Source organism: Pipistrellus hanaki, assembly GCF_964339955.1.
Source record: "Pipistrellus hanaki genome assembly, chromosome: 3".
NCBI classification, from domain to species: Eukaryota; Metazoa; Chordata; class Mammalia; order Chiroptera; family Vespertilionidae; genus Pipistrellus; species Pipistrellus hanaki.
Window position 1 is genome coordinate 104018651 of NC_140505.1, and position 12082 is coordinate 104030732.

The following is a 12082-nucleotide window of genomic DNA, read 5'->3' on the forward strand; positions in this document are numbered from 1 at the left end:
CCTGGTAGTAGATGAGGGGTGAATCTGTATCCTGTCCATATCAGCCATGTCCATATCTCCTCATGCAGCCAAGTCTTTGAAGTAGAAGGACCAAATAACCAGTGAAGGACCATATCTTCTCTGATGATAGATAAATGCTCCAACTCCTAAACCTACCAAGATTGGACCAGGTCAAGTCTTTGAAGTAGAATCTCAGCTCATGGTCTGGACCGGGGCTGATATGGACAGGAGACAGATTCGCCTCTCATCTAATACCAGGTTAACAATTCGCCCCTCATTGCATTTCATCTATACTTTCTAACTGGTCTCCTTCTTCCCTGTCTTATTAGCAATCCAAAGTCCATATAGCAGCCAGAATGATGAGTCTCAACCCAAGATGTTGACATAAAAATCTTTGAAGGGTCCAGCTTGCCTAACGGGTAGAGCTGAGTGTCTCCTTTCCACAATGGGTAGAGACTTCAGGTCTCCTTTCCACCTGAAGTCACTCATATGGGTATATTACTGCATGGACTCTTCCCATGGGGGAACCTAGCAGGGTACCTGACCTTGGTGACTGTACGCTGCACTCCACCCTAACAGCTTCATTCCTCACCAAATGGAGTTGCCAGTTCTTGTTCATAGGCTAAGAGAGTACATCATGGTATTGGACATTACCATAGTACTCCTACTTAAGTCTCTTTCCTGCCCCCACTTCATGCTCAGGTCTCTGGGTTTTACTTGAGAAACCATTTAATAGTGGTTTTCTAATGCCACGCTCTTCCTAAACCTCAAAACTCTCAGTCCCTCATTGTTCTAATTTCTTTCCTTTTTATCAATGAGACTAACCTACCATGGGCACTTTCTAATTTGTTAGTTTCTAGATAGGACATAAGGTTTCTACCCCCTAACACCCCCCTCCCTTCCCCAAGTCTATCACAGAGCCTCCTTAAGATACTTAATGAACATTTGTTGATGGATGAATGCATTTGGTAGATCTTGGATTAGCATTTCTTTTGTTCGGCCTCCTCCAGAAGACTGGGGAGCCCTAGTCTCATTTAGAGGAGCAGACAGATGATCTTAGTATCCATATAGATCTCTCTCCTGACCATAGCCTCTCTCCTGGGTGGGCCAACTGTTGTCATTCCTCATGTGGCCCCACTTCCCCTCAATATCTCAGCTCTCTCCTTCCTAGGGAGCTACCTGGTTCTTGTCCAGCTCACAGTTCTTATACTCCTGCTCTCCCTGCTCCTGGAAGGTGACGATGACGAAACCCACGAAGATGTTCATCATGAAGAAGGCAATGATGATGATGTAGATGATGAAGAAGATGGAGATCTCCACGCGGTAGTTGTATATGGGGCCCTTGTCTTCAGTGTGGGAGTCGATGGAGCGGTACAGCAGCCTGCAGGAGGAGACAGGTCCCACAGAAGAAAATGAAGAAGCAGTGCCACCTCTGTGGAATGATAGCACTGCCGCTCCTAAGGAGTTCAGGGGTGCTGGAAATAGCTCTAGGCTGGAAGTCAGAAGATCTGGGTTCAAGTCCCAGCTATGTCACTACTGGCCTTGTGACCATGGGCAAATTACTTAACCTCTTTGAGCCTCAGATTCTTCATCTGTAAAATGAAAAATATAATTCCTGACTTTCCTAACTGGCAAAATAGTTTATATAATATATATGAAGGTGTTCTGAAACTGTCAGAATTATTTTAATATTTTAATGTAATATGAATCATGGACATTGATTTCAAATACTATAAATATTGGTAAATATTGAAACAGCTTTGCAAACTGACATAGACTCAGAGAATGTTACAATGAACATAAATCTATCAGAGATCAAACACCCATTTAGATAAAAAGAGTAGACAACAAAGGACCCAGTCTTATTCAGATCATCAGCAATGGTTTGGATTTACACTTGGGGGTTTACATATGTGTGCCATCCATAGGGGCCTGGGCTCTATGTCCATCATGCTTGTTCTCCTCTTCCCCTTCTTCTTACCAGCATAGTACTTGGTTATCTTCCAGGTATTATCGATATTTTACCATATAAAAATGGTGACTCTTATCTAAGATCATGTGCTATTGTTGACTTAAAATATATATAACTTTCTGACTGTTAGATGATAATTTCACTGGAATACAAAAGTGGGGAGCAGATGTCTGTATAAAGATGTAGGGAGCACATGATGGACAAGTTGCCTGGTACAGGTGAAATAGTGTAAAGGCTGACTAGCTGGTGGTTTAGGCATGAAGACACTGCCTCTGCAGCGAAGTCTGGACCCACACTTCCATCCCTTTCTTACTTTCCACTATAAATATAGACTCACTTGCTCTAAGGAGGCTGGGGTAGAGTCTGATAAAACAGAGACAGCTCTGCCATCTTCACCTGCACTGAGTGCATGCTGGGGGTGATGATCTTGAATCCTGTGGTGACTCAAGGGCCCACCGTGGAGAAACTTTCCCACATCCCACTCCCAGGTGTCATGAGGGTAACCACCGATCCTTATCATTAGGGCTTCACTCTCAGGCTGAGAAGAACTAAAAGAAGCTAGTTTTTGGTTCAAGTTTCTGAAATGTTGACCTCTCTAGAAAATGAAAAGTGTGTGTTTCAGCAGTGATGATGGCCTACAAATTGTTCTAGAAACACAATTCAAAAAGGGAGTTCCAGTCCACACTTCCTGGGGGGACTCTGGTAAGTGACCTCTTGGAGGGAGTTTGGGACAGTAATGAGATTTGGGGACTGTGTGTGAGGACCATGTCTTGGCCTCTGGGCTCAGGCCTTGATTTGCATACTCACTCTGGCCACCCCTCAAAGGTGGAGACGGTGAAGAGAGCCATCATGGCTGCCAGGACATTGTCAAAGTCAAACTTGCTGTTCTCCCAGTTGCGGGGCTGGATGATGGGGTGGTCAACCTCGCCGTCCTTGTATGTGATGTAGTTTCCCCTGAGAAAGGAGAAAGTTAGTTGTGGGTGTCTCTCCTTTCCTTTCACACCTGATCCACAATGACTGGTGGCATGCTGGGTGGGATGGAACTAGTTAGGCTTAACCCCCTCAGTTTCAGCCATCGGCAGGACCTTCAGTGGGGAGAACCCGGTTCATTATGTCTGTGGGATCAGATTATCCCTGGGTAAAAGTCCAGCTCCACTGCTATCTGAGGAAGAATGGCTGTCCCTCCTCTCACACTAAGCCACAACCTCCCAAGTTAACCAGCCTAGGTGCTGGATCCTGCCAGCCCGCACTCACTTGCATTCCGCCTCGGTCTGCTTGGAACTGTCTGAACAGGTGTAGAGCTTTCCCTGGAAGGCAGAAGAAGGAGGGGATTGGAGATGTTCATTAACCAATGAATTAATCAGAACTGATCACCCCAGCACCGTGCTAGGGAGTTGGGACAAGAAGTGCGAGGGGAGCAGAGTCCAGGTGGGCAGACTGAGTCACAGATAGAAAGCAGCCAGAGCCTGAGAACCATTGGAATTCAAAAAAGGGAGCTCCAGTCGTGAATGCCAGACTCTGAAGGAGGTCTCGTGGGGAAGAGAGCGGTTGAGCTGGGCTTGGAGGGATGACTGGGTGGGAGGAAATCAGTGGACGTTTAATTGGTGGGTAGGAAAGGGCAGGGGGAAGAATGCTTCCATGGGAGAATCACAGAGATAAAAGGATTGTGGCAGAAAACAGTGGAAACCAAGGACACGAGGCTCCTTGAGCTGGGGTGCTTGTCAGGAAGCAGTGAGAGAGAACGTGGATGGAGGCAGGACAATTTGATGCTGTCGAAAAGGGAACCACTGCGGTTTTTTTTTTTTTTTTTTACTGGGATGCCTCACACGGAGGTTTCTGAGCATAGGCATCAGTCTCCCTTTACTGCCAGAGCAGGGGCAGGACCTGAAGGGCAGGCAGCACCTAGAGGCCGAAGGGTCTTCGCCTGGTGGGGCAATGCCTCCGTCCGAGCCTGTCCCTTTTCTGGCCTGGGAGCTGAGGGCAGGTGACCTTCGTCCCGAGTCTGACCCAGGCCACGGTCCTCTTCTGGCTTATCTGCCAGGCCCCTTCCTAGGAACGCTGACAGGAGAAGGAAGAGCCGGGGTCTTACCTTGAAGAGCTGGACCCCGATGCAGGCGAACATGAACTGCAGCAGCGTGGTGACAATCACGATGTTCCCGATGGTGCGGATGGCCACGAACACACACTGGACCACATGCTGCAGATGGGGAGAAGGCGGGCGGGGGAGTGGTATGGGAAATGCCTGTCGCCTGGGCTTCTCTGGCAAAGCACAGGCCTCTCTGAGGAGGCAGCACAGCAGCGCCTTTGCCAGTGAGGAATTCAGATTCAGAGGCAAAGCATCTTCCCCTTCCCAGGGCCACCTGGGAGGGAGCCCAGTGGGACACAAAGGCCCCTTAGGGCGATAGGTACTCACAGGGACATAAGCCCCACCACCTTCCCAATTCGTAGGGTGGGAATATAGGGACCTCATCACCATCTGGGCACTGGGTTTGTGTGTGGCTCTCCGTTTTGCAGAAGTGTTGCTTAGGAGTTCAGAGTCTGAGTGGCTGCCTGTCCTTGTTCTCTCAGGGGGAGTGGAGAAGCACAGGAGAGTGCAGGCTCCAACAGGGCAGCCACTGGACCCCACACTCCCTCCCCCTGCCCCCCACCCCCCACCACAGCTTAGCTCCCCGGGGGGAGGAGGGGGGAGGGATTGGTGGCTCCAGCTCAGCCCCTCTCACCTTTAGCCCCTTGGCTCGATTGATGGCTCTCAGGGGTCTGAGTACACGTAGAACTCGCAAGATTTTTACAACATTGATTGCACTGGACCTGGGAGAGAAGCAGGGCAGGGAGTGAGCTTTCCTGTTTCTGGCAAAGCAGCAGAGAATGTGGTGAGGAGTGTCCTGGCAGGTCACCCAGCAAACCTGCTAATGTGACGGGGCTTTCTCATCCTGGGACCCTCTCTACTCTCTACACCCGGCCCCGGCTTCCACCCCACGAGGACCTGAGGCTCGCCTGCCTGGGCTTCCTGTTGGGGAGGAAGTAATATGAAAAGCAACTCACCAGGACTCACTAGCAACATCACGTCCCACCCAGGGGCCTCTAGAGCCATTGAGACACAGCGTGGGCCACGCAGACCTGGGGTCACACCCAGCTCTGCCATGCACCAGCCGTGCCACTATTTCCCTAACTTTTCTGGGCACTCGTTTTTTTTTTCCACCTATAAAACTGGATAGTAATCACCTCATATGGTTGTTGCAAGGACTGAGTAAGGCGAGAGTGGTCTAGCCGCGTATGAACTGAATACATGGCAGCTCTATTATGAGGGCGGGGAAGACATTGCTGAGCCTGAAGAAGTACCCCACAAACGGCGGCACTTCAGGCGTGTGGCAAGAGGTGGAGGGCGTGGCAGGAGATATCATGCTCATCTCTAAACATGTCCTAGGTCCGTGGTCAGCAAACTGCGGCTAGGCTCTTTGGCCCCTTGAGTGTGGCTCTTCCACAAAATACCACGTGCGGGCGCGCATGTACAGTGCGATCGAAACTTCCTCGCCCATTCACAGAGTCGGTTTTCGGCCTGGGCGAGTCTATTTTGAAGTGGCGTTAGAACACTCAAGGGGACAAAGAACATGTGGCTTGCGAGCCGCGGTTTGCTGACCACTGTCCTAGGTGGCTGCCGGTACACTTATTTGTAAAACTTCTGGTTCCTAGCAGTCAGGAGGAATGTTTCTATACAGCAGGTCCCTCCAGCCGCTGCTGCTCCTTAACGCAAAGGAGGTCCCAGGGCCCCAACCCCCCACCAGCCCCTCAGCAGGCTGGGCTCTCCACCAACCCAGGGGGCTTGTTCACCACCCCCGCTCAACAGCTCAGTGAGCAACTCTGAGGTGAATCCTAACCCTCACATGCTAATCACTAACCGTCTGATCGAAATAATCCCTCTGGCTTTCCGGGAGCCTTAGACTCCCCTTGGGACCTAAGCAACGCACAAGGCAGGCAAGTGTTCACTTCATCCTTCAGGTGGTCAGGCTGATGTGCTGGGGGAGAAGTGGGGGTAGGGAGGAGGCGGCAGAGAGCTGATTTCTCTGGTTCTCAGCTCTTTCTTTCCAAAGGAGTCAGTTTGCACTGAATCACAACGGGAGGGATTTAAAGGTCAGATGGGAAAAGCACGGACTAAAGGAGGGAGCCCTCTGTTCAAGGTTAAACGGTGACTTCGTGGAAGTGCGGGGTCAGAATCCAGACCCGCAGGCTTGCAGACAGAGGGTGGTGGGTCAGGTAATTGATGACCAGAGGGGAGAGTCTCACGCCTAACACCGCCATCCATGCTCTCTAGGCTGACCTTGAAAACACCCTTGTGGGGGACACTCAGGACCATTTTCTTTGCCCTCAGTGTGACCTTGGGTATGTCTCACTCTGTCTTGAACCTCAGTCTTGCTGTCTATAAACTGGGGGTAACAGCACTTGCCCTGCCCACCTTGCAGGTCTCTGTGGCGACCAGAGAAGAACGCTGGTGGAAGTGCCGGGGAGGCTGAAGTGCAGGATTAGCACTATCAGCGGCCACAACGTGAGGGAAACATGTCAAAGATTCTTCTAAACCTGAGCAAGTTCAAAACTTGGTTGTACAGTGGAACCCCCTGGAAAGCTTTTAAAAATCTTAAAGCCCAGGCTGAACGGCAGAACAGTTAAATAAAAAACTCTGGGGTACATGCTTTTTAAAAGTTACTTAGGTGACTCACTGTGTAGCCAAGACTGAGAACCCTCCTTTGCTCCCTCCCTCTCTCTCTCACCAGGTGCTTTGGCTCCAGAGAGAGGTGAGAGGAAGGGAGGGGGAATGGGCCGGAGACCAGAGCAGATCAGGGCAACAGCAGGCCCTTGGAGCTGAGGGCACCCAGAGGCCCTGGGCACATGGTGGAGGGACAGGAAGGCTCTGGAGCCTTTCTTTTCATTATAGCGGGGCCATGGAAATCTTCAGACCTTTATATGTATTCTTGCGGGATCAACATACCCCAAGTGTCACGCCATGAGGACAGGGCATGGGCACAAGAAATCACAGCCGCCATGTTGTACAAGTCAGAGGCCCCACCCCATTCACACCGCAGATCCATGGATGGGTGCAGGGGGGCCCGGCAGATTCTTCATGTCCTGACACCCATTTCTACTCGCACGCCCCAATGGCTGAGGGGTCCTACTCACTGGATGCCAAAGGAGATGAGGGACACGCTGACCACTAGCAGGTCCAAGATGTTGAAGTAGTTCCGGCAAAAGGAGCCCTTGTGTAAGAAAGCCCCATAAGCAGTCATCTGCAGGGAGGCAGAGAAACACCCACATGAGTGGTGCCTGTCCGAGCTCCTGAGACCCCCCCGCCCCCCCGCCCTGCCCTCCCACAGCACCCCGAAGAGCAGTGAGGGGACAGGGGGCTGGGGGGCAGGCGAGACTGGAGAAGGAGATACAGTGTCAAGAAAAGGGTTCTGCAATCTTTTATACAACCACCAAAGAACCCCAAGCCCAGGATCTATCAGTGTCTCCTTCTACCTAGCCAGCAATGTCAGACTCCTCAATCCTATATCTGAAGCCCTTTCAAATCAGGCCGCCAGCTCTTTCCCATTTTCTACTGTTCCTCATCGCATAGCCCTGAGGGGCCCTTTGCTGATGCTATGCTGACCAGGTTGTCCAACCTCCTCTCAAAATTCCACTGACATCGGGACCAGCTTAAGACACTAGGCATCTGGGGGGGCGGGGGGAGCGGGGTGTGTCCAGTAGGGTCACAACCATCCTGGTTTCCTGGGACTTTCCCAGTTCAGTTCTGAAAGAATGGGTCCCCCAGTCTCAGGCAAATTGGAATAGGTGGTCCTCTACTGCCCAGTGAGAAGTTCTGCCCATAGCTCTGGCACATAGCCTCCCCCAAACAGTGCCTCTGAGCTGGGCCACGAATTCTAAACTCAGTAGCCGTCTTGCTGCTAGAGGGTGTGTTCTTTAAGGGCCAGAGCTGCATCCAGAGGGGCCGTGTGGTGCGCGTTAAAGATCACAGGCTCTAAAGTCAGGCCGCCTGGGTTTAAATCTCAGTCCTATTGTGTTTTATTTGTGCAGCCCAGGCACGTTACTAACTATTCTGTGTTTCAGTTTCCTCATCTAAGCCATTGGGGGGGGGGGGGGGGACCTGATAATAACTCTCCTTTGGGGCTATAAGTTCCAGCTGAGTTATTGTATGTAAATCACTTAGAACAGTATCCTGCTAATAGTCAGTGCCGTGTGCACGCTGGGATCAGGATTTGAATTCTGCATTCATGAATTTCTGCACAATGGAAGTTCAGTTTCCTCATCGATAAAGTGGGTGCATGATTCCCTGCCTTCCTGAGGCACATACTACACACGGAAAACCACGTGAAACCAAAAGGGGACACGTGGACTGGTGAGTATTATGAGTATTGGCTGTTATTACCTCTCTCAGAGCTCAGTATAAAGCCCTGTAGGTGCTCAGCAAATAGCCTTTCCCATTGTGTTGACCTGAATTAGGGGTTTCCAGGTGAAGGGCTGTGAAAGGCCATGGGCCACAAAATGTCAGCCAAAGGGAAGCTTCGGAAGCTGCCGGCTGAGAGGCTGAGCTCCCTGGTCACCGGTCCAGTTCATCCCTTTGGATCAGAGCACGCCCAGGGCAGAGCGGTTCCAAGCGAACACAGGGGGAGTGAGCAAAAATAGCTCCTGCAACCTAATTCTTTCCATTTATCTCTTGCCACAGGAGTCACAGGGGATTCAGGCACCTGTGTCCTGCAATAGTTTCTTGAAGTGGGCAGGTTATATAAAAGGTGGCGGGGGAATAGAGTCGGAGACATCCCCTGGAGGCTGACCATCTGGAGGGGCTCACTGTCCCTCTCGGTGAGGATTTGGGACCAGAGAGCAGACTTGGGTGGCTCTCATGGTTCATGTTAACCAAAGTGCTCTGTGCCTGCTGAAGGCCAAGCACCTCCCCAGCCACCCCCTCTCCTCTTAGAGAAGGTGCTGGGTATTGTGAGGATGCTCTGAGCTCCAACAGAGCACCTGCATCCAGGGGAAAGCATGCTCCCTCTGGGCTCAGAGCGCCAGCTCTGTCCTTTGATTTGGGTTCCTGTTTTGTCAGAGCCATTGCTTGGGAAAAGCCACTGCTGGGCATTTTCAGCCCGAGGAGAGAAAAGCAGTGGGACACAGGACCACTGATTCTGAGCTGGACGGGCAGGAAGGCCCCTCTGTCCAGCCACAGGCGACCCACCACTTCTGTAGCCAGCAATTCTAGTTACCAACTGCGTCTCACCTTTTGTAATTTCTGCTCATGTGTTCTGGTTCCAGCTCTTCCCTCCTCTGTGTGACAGGCCTTTGCATAGTTCAGGCCAACTGTTATGTCCTACAAGCCTTTTCTCTTTAAGGTCAAACCTTCCCAGTCCTTCACCTGCTCCTGAGACTAAATGTCCCTCTTGATGAGTGTCATTGTCTGTGCCAGTGGCAGGACGCCAGGCCTTCAGCCAGGCAGAGGCCCGTGGAAGGAATTGCAGGGAAGGGCGCTGGGGCTGGGGTTTATATCTTGAAGCACACTGGGTAGAGAGTAGAAGAGGCAGAGGGGAAGACAAGGAAGGTCTTGCCATAACATCGCCTGTGCAGGGAGCTCTCACTCCTGTTTGAGGCACAACAGTGCCACTGACACCCCAGGGAGGCTCTGCAGGGGGCGCTGAGAACTTCTTGTCACAGGAAAGGATTTGGGGTGTTTGAGTGCCTCCCTGAGCTGAAAATATCAGCTCCTCCTGGAAGAGGGCTCTGCAGCACCCCTTTGAGTGCAGCCAGCACCCCCCGGGCCCCTTCTCCACCCTCAGAACGGGGACCTGGCAGATCCACTCTGCTGAGTAGAGAGAAAACCCCAGAAACAGTATTGTAAGATGGAACCAGGGACTGAAGCTGGGTCTGGATGGGGAAAAAAGAAAAAAGAAAAAAAAAAAAAAAAAAAAAAGGCAGAAAACTGCCCAACTCCCAACAGGACGTGGGAGTTCCACCAGGAAGAGTGGGGCTGGGCTGCCCGCGCAGGGCCAGGTTGGACGTTGCTTTGCACCAGCCCCTGAAGGGTGAAAGGGAGCCTGGCCCCGTGGGAGAAGCATCCCAGGGGACTATCCCAGAAAGACGCTCCGGAGGCTCTGACCCTTCGGTGGGGGGCTGTTTGGGGTCAGAGGAAATCCCCTATGTCCCGGATGAATTGGAGTGGCAATGCATTGGTTAGAGGCTCAGAAATATACTGGGTAAACTTAGAAATCAGAATAAAATAAAACATAAGTAATCTATTAGTTATGTATGAATATAAATAATCAGAAAAAACTTGGAAGTGATGTGCCTCATCCCAGTGCTGCTGGGAGGCGGGCTGTGGGTTCTGCAGATGAGCTGCCTGATCCTGGAACTGCTGGCGGCTCCACAGCCTGTGCCCTCACCTCTGGGCCCTGGGGCCTGGGTGCTCCCCCTTCTTTCAGCACTTGGCTCTCACCCCCTGCACTTAGCTCTCCGGTACAACTCTCCCTCCTCAGGGCAGGGGGCACTGCCACAAAGCTTTCTGGCAGGTAACGGAGGCCTCAGGAGTAATCTAATCTAGAGCTGTCAATCAGAACTCAGTGGGGAGTCTGGCCCAAATCTTGTGCTGGGCCCACATGTCTGCTGCCAGTACTGAGGAGCTGAAGATGGGCATCAAAGAAGGTAGCCAAAGCGACCCTGCCATGGCCCTAAACTTCCCCACCACTGGAGTTTGTGTGGCATCTCCTCTGGGCAGGAGGAGGTCCAAGCAGGGTCAGTCATCAATTGCCCACAGATGGTGTGTGGGTGAGGGGCCACTGCTGGCGGGCACAGGGCCAGACCTGGTAACAGGACAGCCCCCGTAGGTGACACTGGAAGCCAAATGCCAGGCTGAGAGGAGGCAGGTGTGGGAGTAGGGGTGGGTTTTTTCCTGGCTTCTGAGCCTGAGTAAAGCACTAGCACAATGTCAGGGGCACTAATGCTTCTGATTTCAGGCTTGAGAGTAAAAGAAACAAGAGGAAAGAGGCAGGCATGGCAGAGATAGAGAAAGAGAGAGAATGCATTTCTCAGGTTGCATTACCTTAAGGATAATTTCTAATGTAAAGATACTAGTGAAGACATAGTCTGCATTGCCTAGGATCTGAAAAATAAGCATAATTAGATTAGTGGCTCAGAGAGGGAACGGACAGCAACAGGTGCACGTGTGTTAGGGACAGACAGCGGCAGAGAGCTAGTGCCCAGGAGGAGGACAGGAGGAGCAGGGGGAGGGGCGGGTTTTACCTTCAGAGCAATTTCAATGGTGAAAATGGTAGTAAAAACAATATCAAAATAAAACAGAATCTGTAAAACAAAGAGAAACAGTGGGAATGGGGAGGGAAGGGAGAAGGCAGGACGGGGGAGAGGTCAGTTGCTGTTCACCAGAAAAGGAATCACACTTCAAAACCACGACAGACGCCACGTGAGCCTTTCCACACAGAGACAAAGGGAAACAAGTTAGCTGAGGGCACACACACAGCACTGGGCCCTGGAGTGGGCTGGCCTCAGGCAGCTGGTGGCTCTGGGTGGAGTCTCCTGATGTGTGAAGGGAGCTGAGGGCAGGCCTTGGCTGGCCCCAAATCCCTACAGCATCTTGATGTTTTTCTGACTAATCCAATCCTTACAAACCCACATCAGTCTGCTGAGATAATGACTTGTCAAAAGGACAGAAAATAGGGTTTGCTTGTTTGCTTTTGCAGGAAGATGCAAAATGCTTAACTGACATTGGTGTGGCTCGGCCAGCTTTCCATGTTGGTGGGAACCTACACTGGAGCTGTGTCCTCTGGGGCACAGGAGGGTGCACCCTCCATGGGAGGCCTCCCAGGCTGGGGCAGGTGGTTTCACGTTTAATCTATCTCCGAGGATCGGAGCGAGGGCCAGTATCTGTCTCAGTAAAAATGCTCTGAACCAAGCAGGACCACCAAGTGCTTTGCAGGGAATGCCTTTAGATTGGTAGGCGCCTCTCTTCAAGTCCACTTGGTTGGGACTTGTTTTGAGGCTTCGGAATACAGCAATTCTTCTTTTTTTTTATTTTAATGTTGTTCATCGGAGCCTTGAGTGGGCCTCCAAGTTTAGTTTTCT

The 12082-nt window shown here is 51.5% G+C and overlaps 1 protein-coding gene across 33 annotated transcripts in view; it reads right to left on the reverse strand.

The window, feature by feature from the left end:
• Positions 1-12082, reverse strand: part of CACNA1C (calcium voltage-gated channel subunit alpha1 C) — a gene marked incomplete at its 5' end in the record, with an annotated part of 660607 nt that overhangs the window by 80327 nt on the left and 568198 nt on the right. For 19 of the 33 annotated variants that reach the window (XM_084878732.1, XM_084878733.1, XM_084878726.1 and 16 more), the window contains 7 exons: positions 1180-1381; positions 2780-2926; positions 3227-3279; positions 4062-4169; positions 4693-4780; positions 7142-7248; positions 11246-11305. In XM_084878732.1, the coding sequence (XP_084734858.1) occupies positions 1180-1381; positions 2780-2926; positions 3227-3279; positions 4062-4169; positions 4693-4780; positions 7142-7248; positions 11246-11305 (765 nt within the window). Of the gene's footprint in view, positions 1-1179; positions 1382-2779; positions 2927-3226; positions 3280-4061; positions 4170-4692; positions 4781-7141; positions 7249-11045; positions 11106-11245; positions 11306-12082 lie in introns of all 33 variants that reach the window. The other 14 variants (XM_084878730.1, XM_084878746.1, XM_084878741.1 and 11 more) reach the window with 2 other exon arrangements.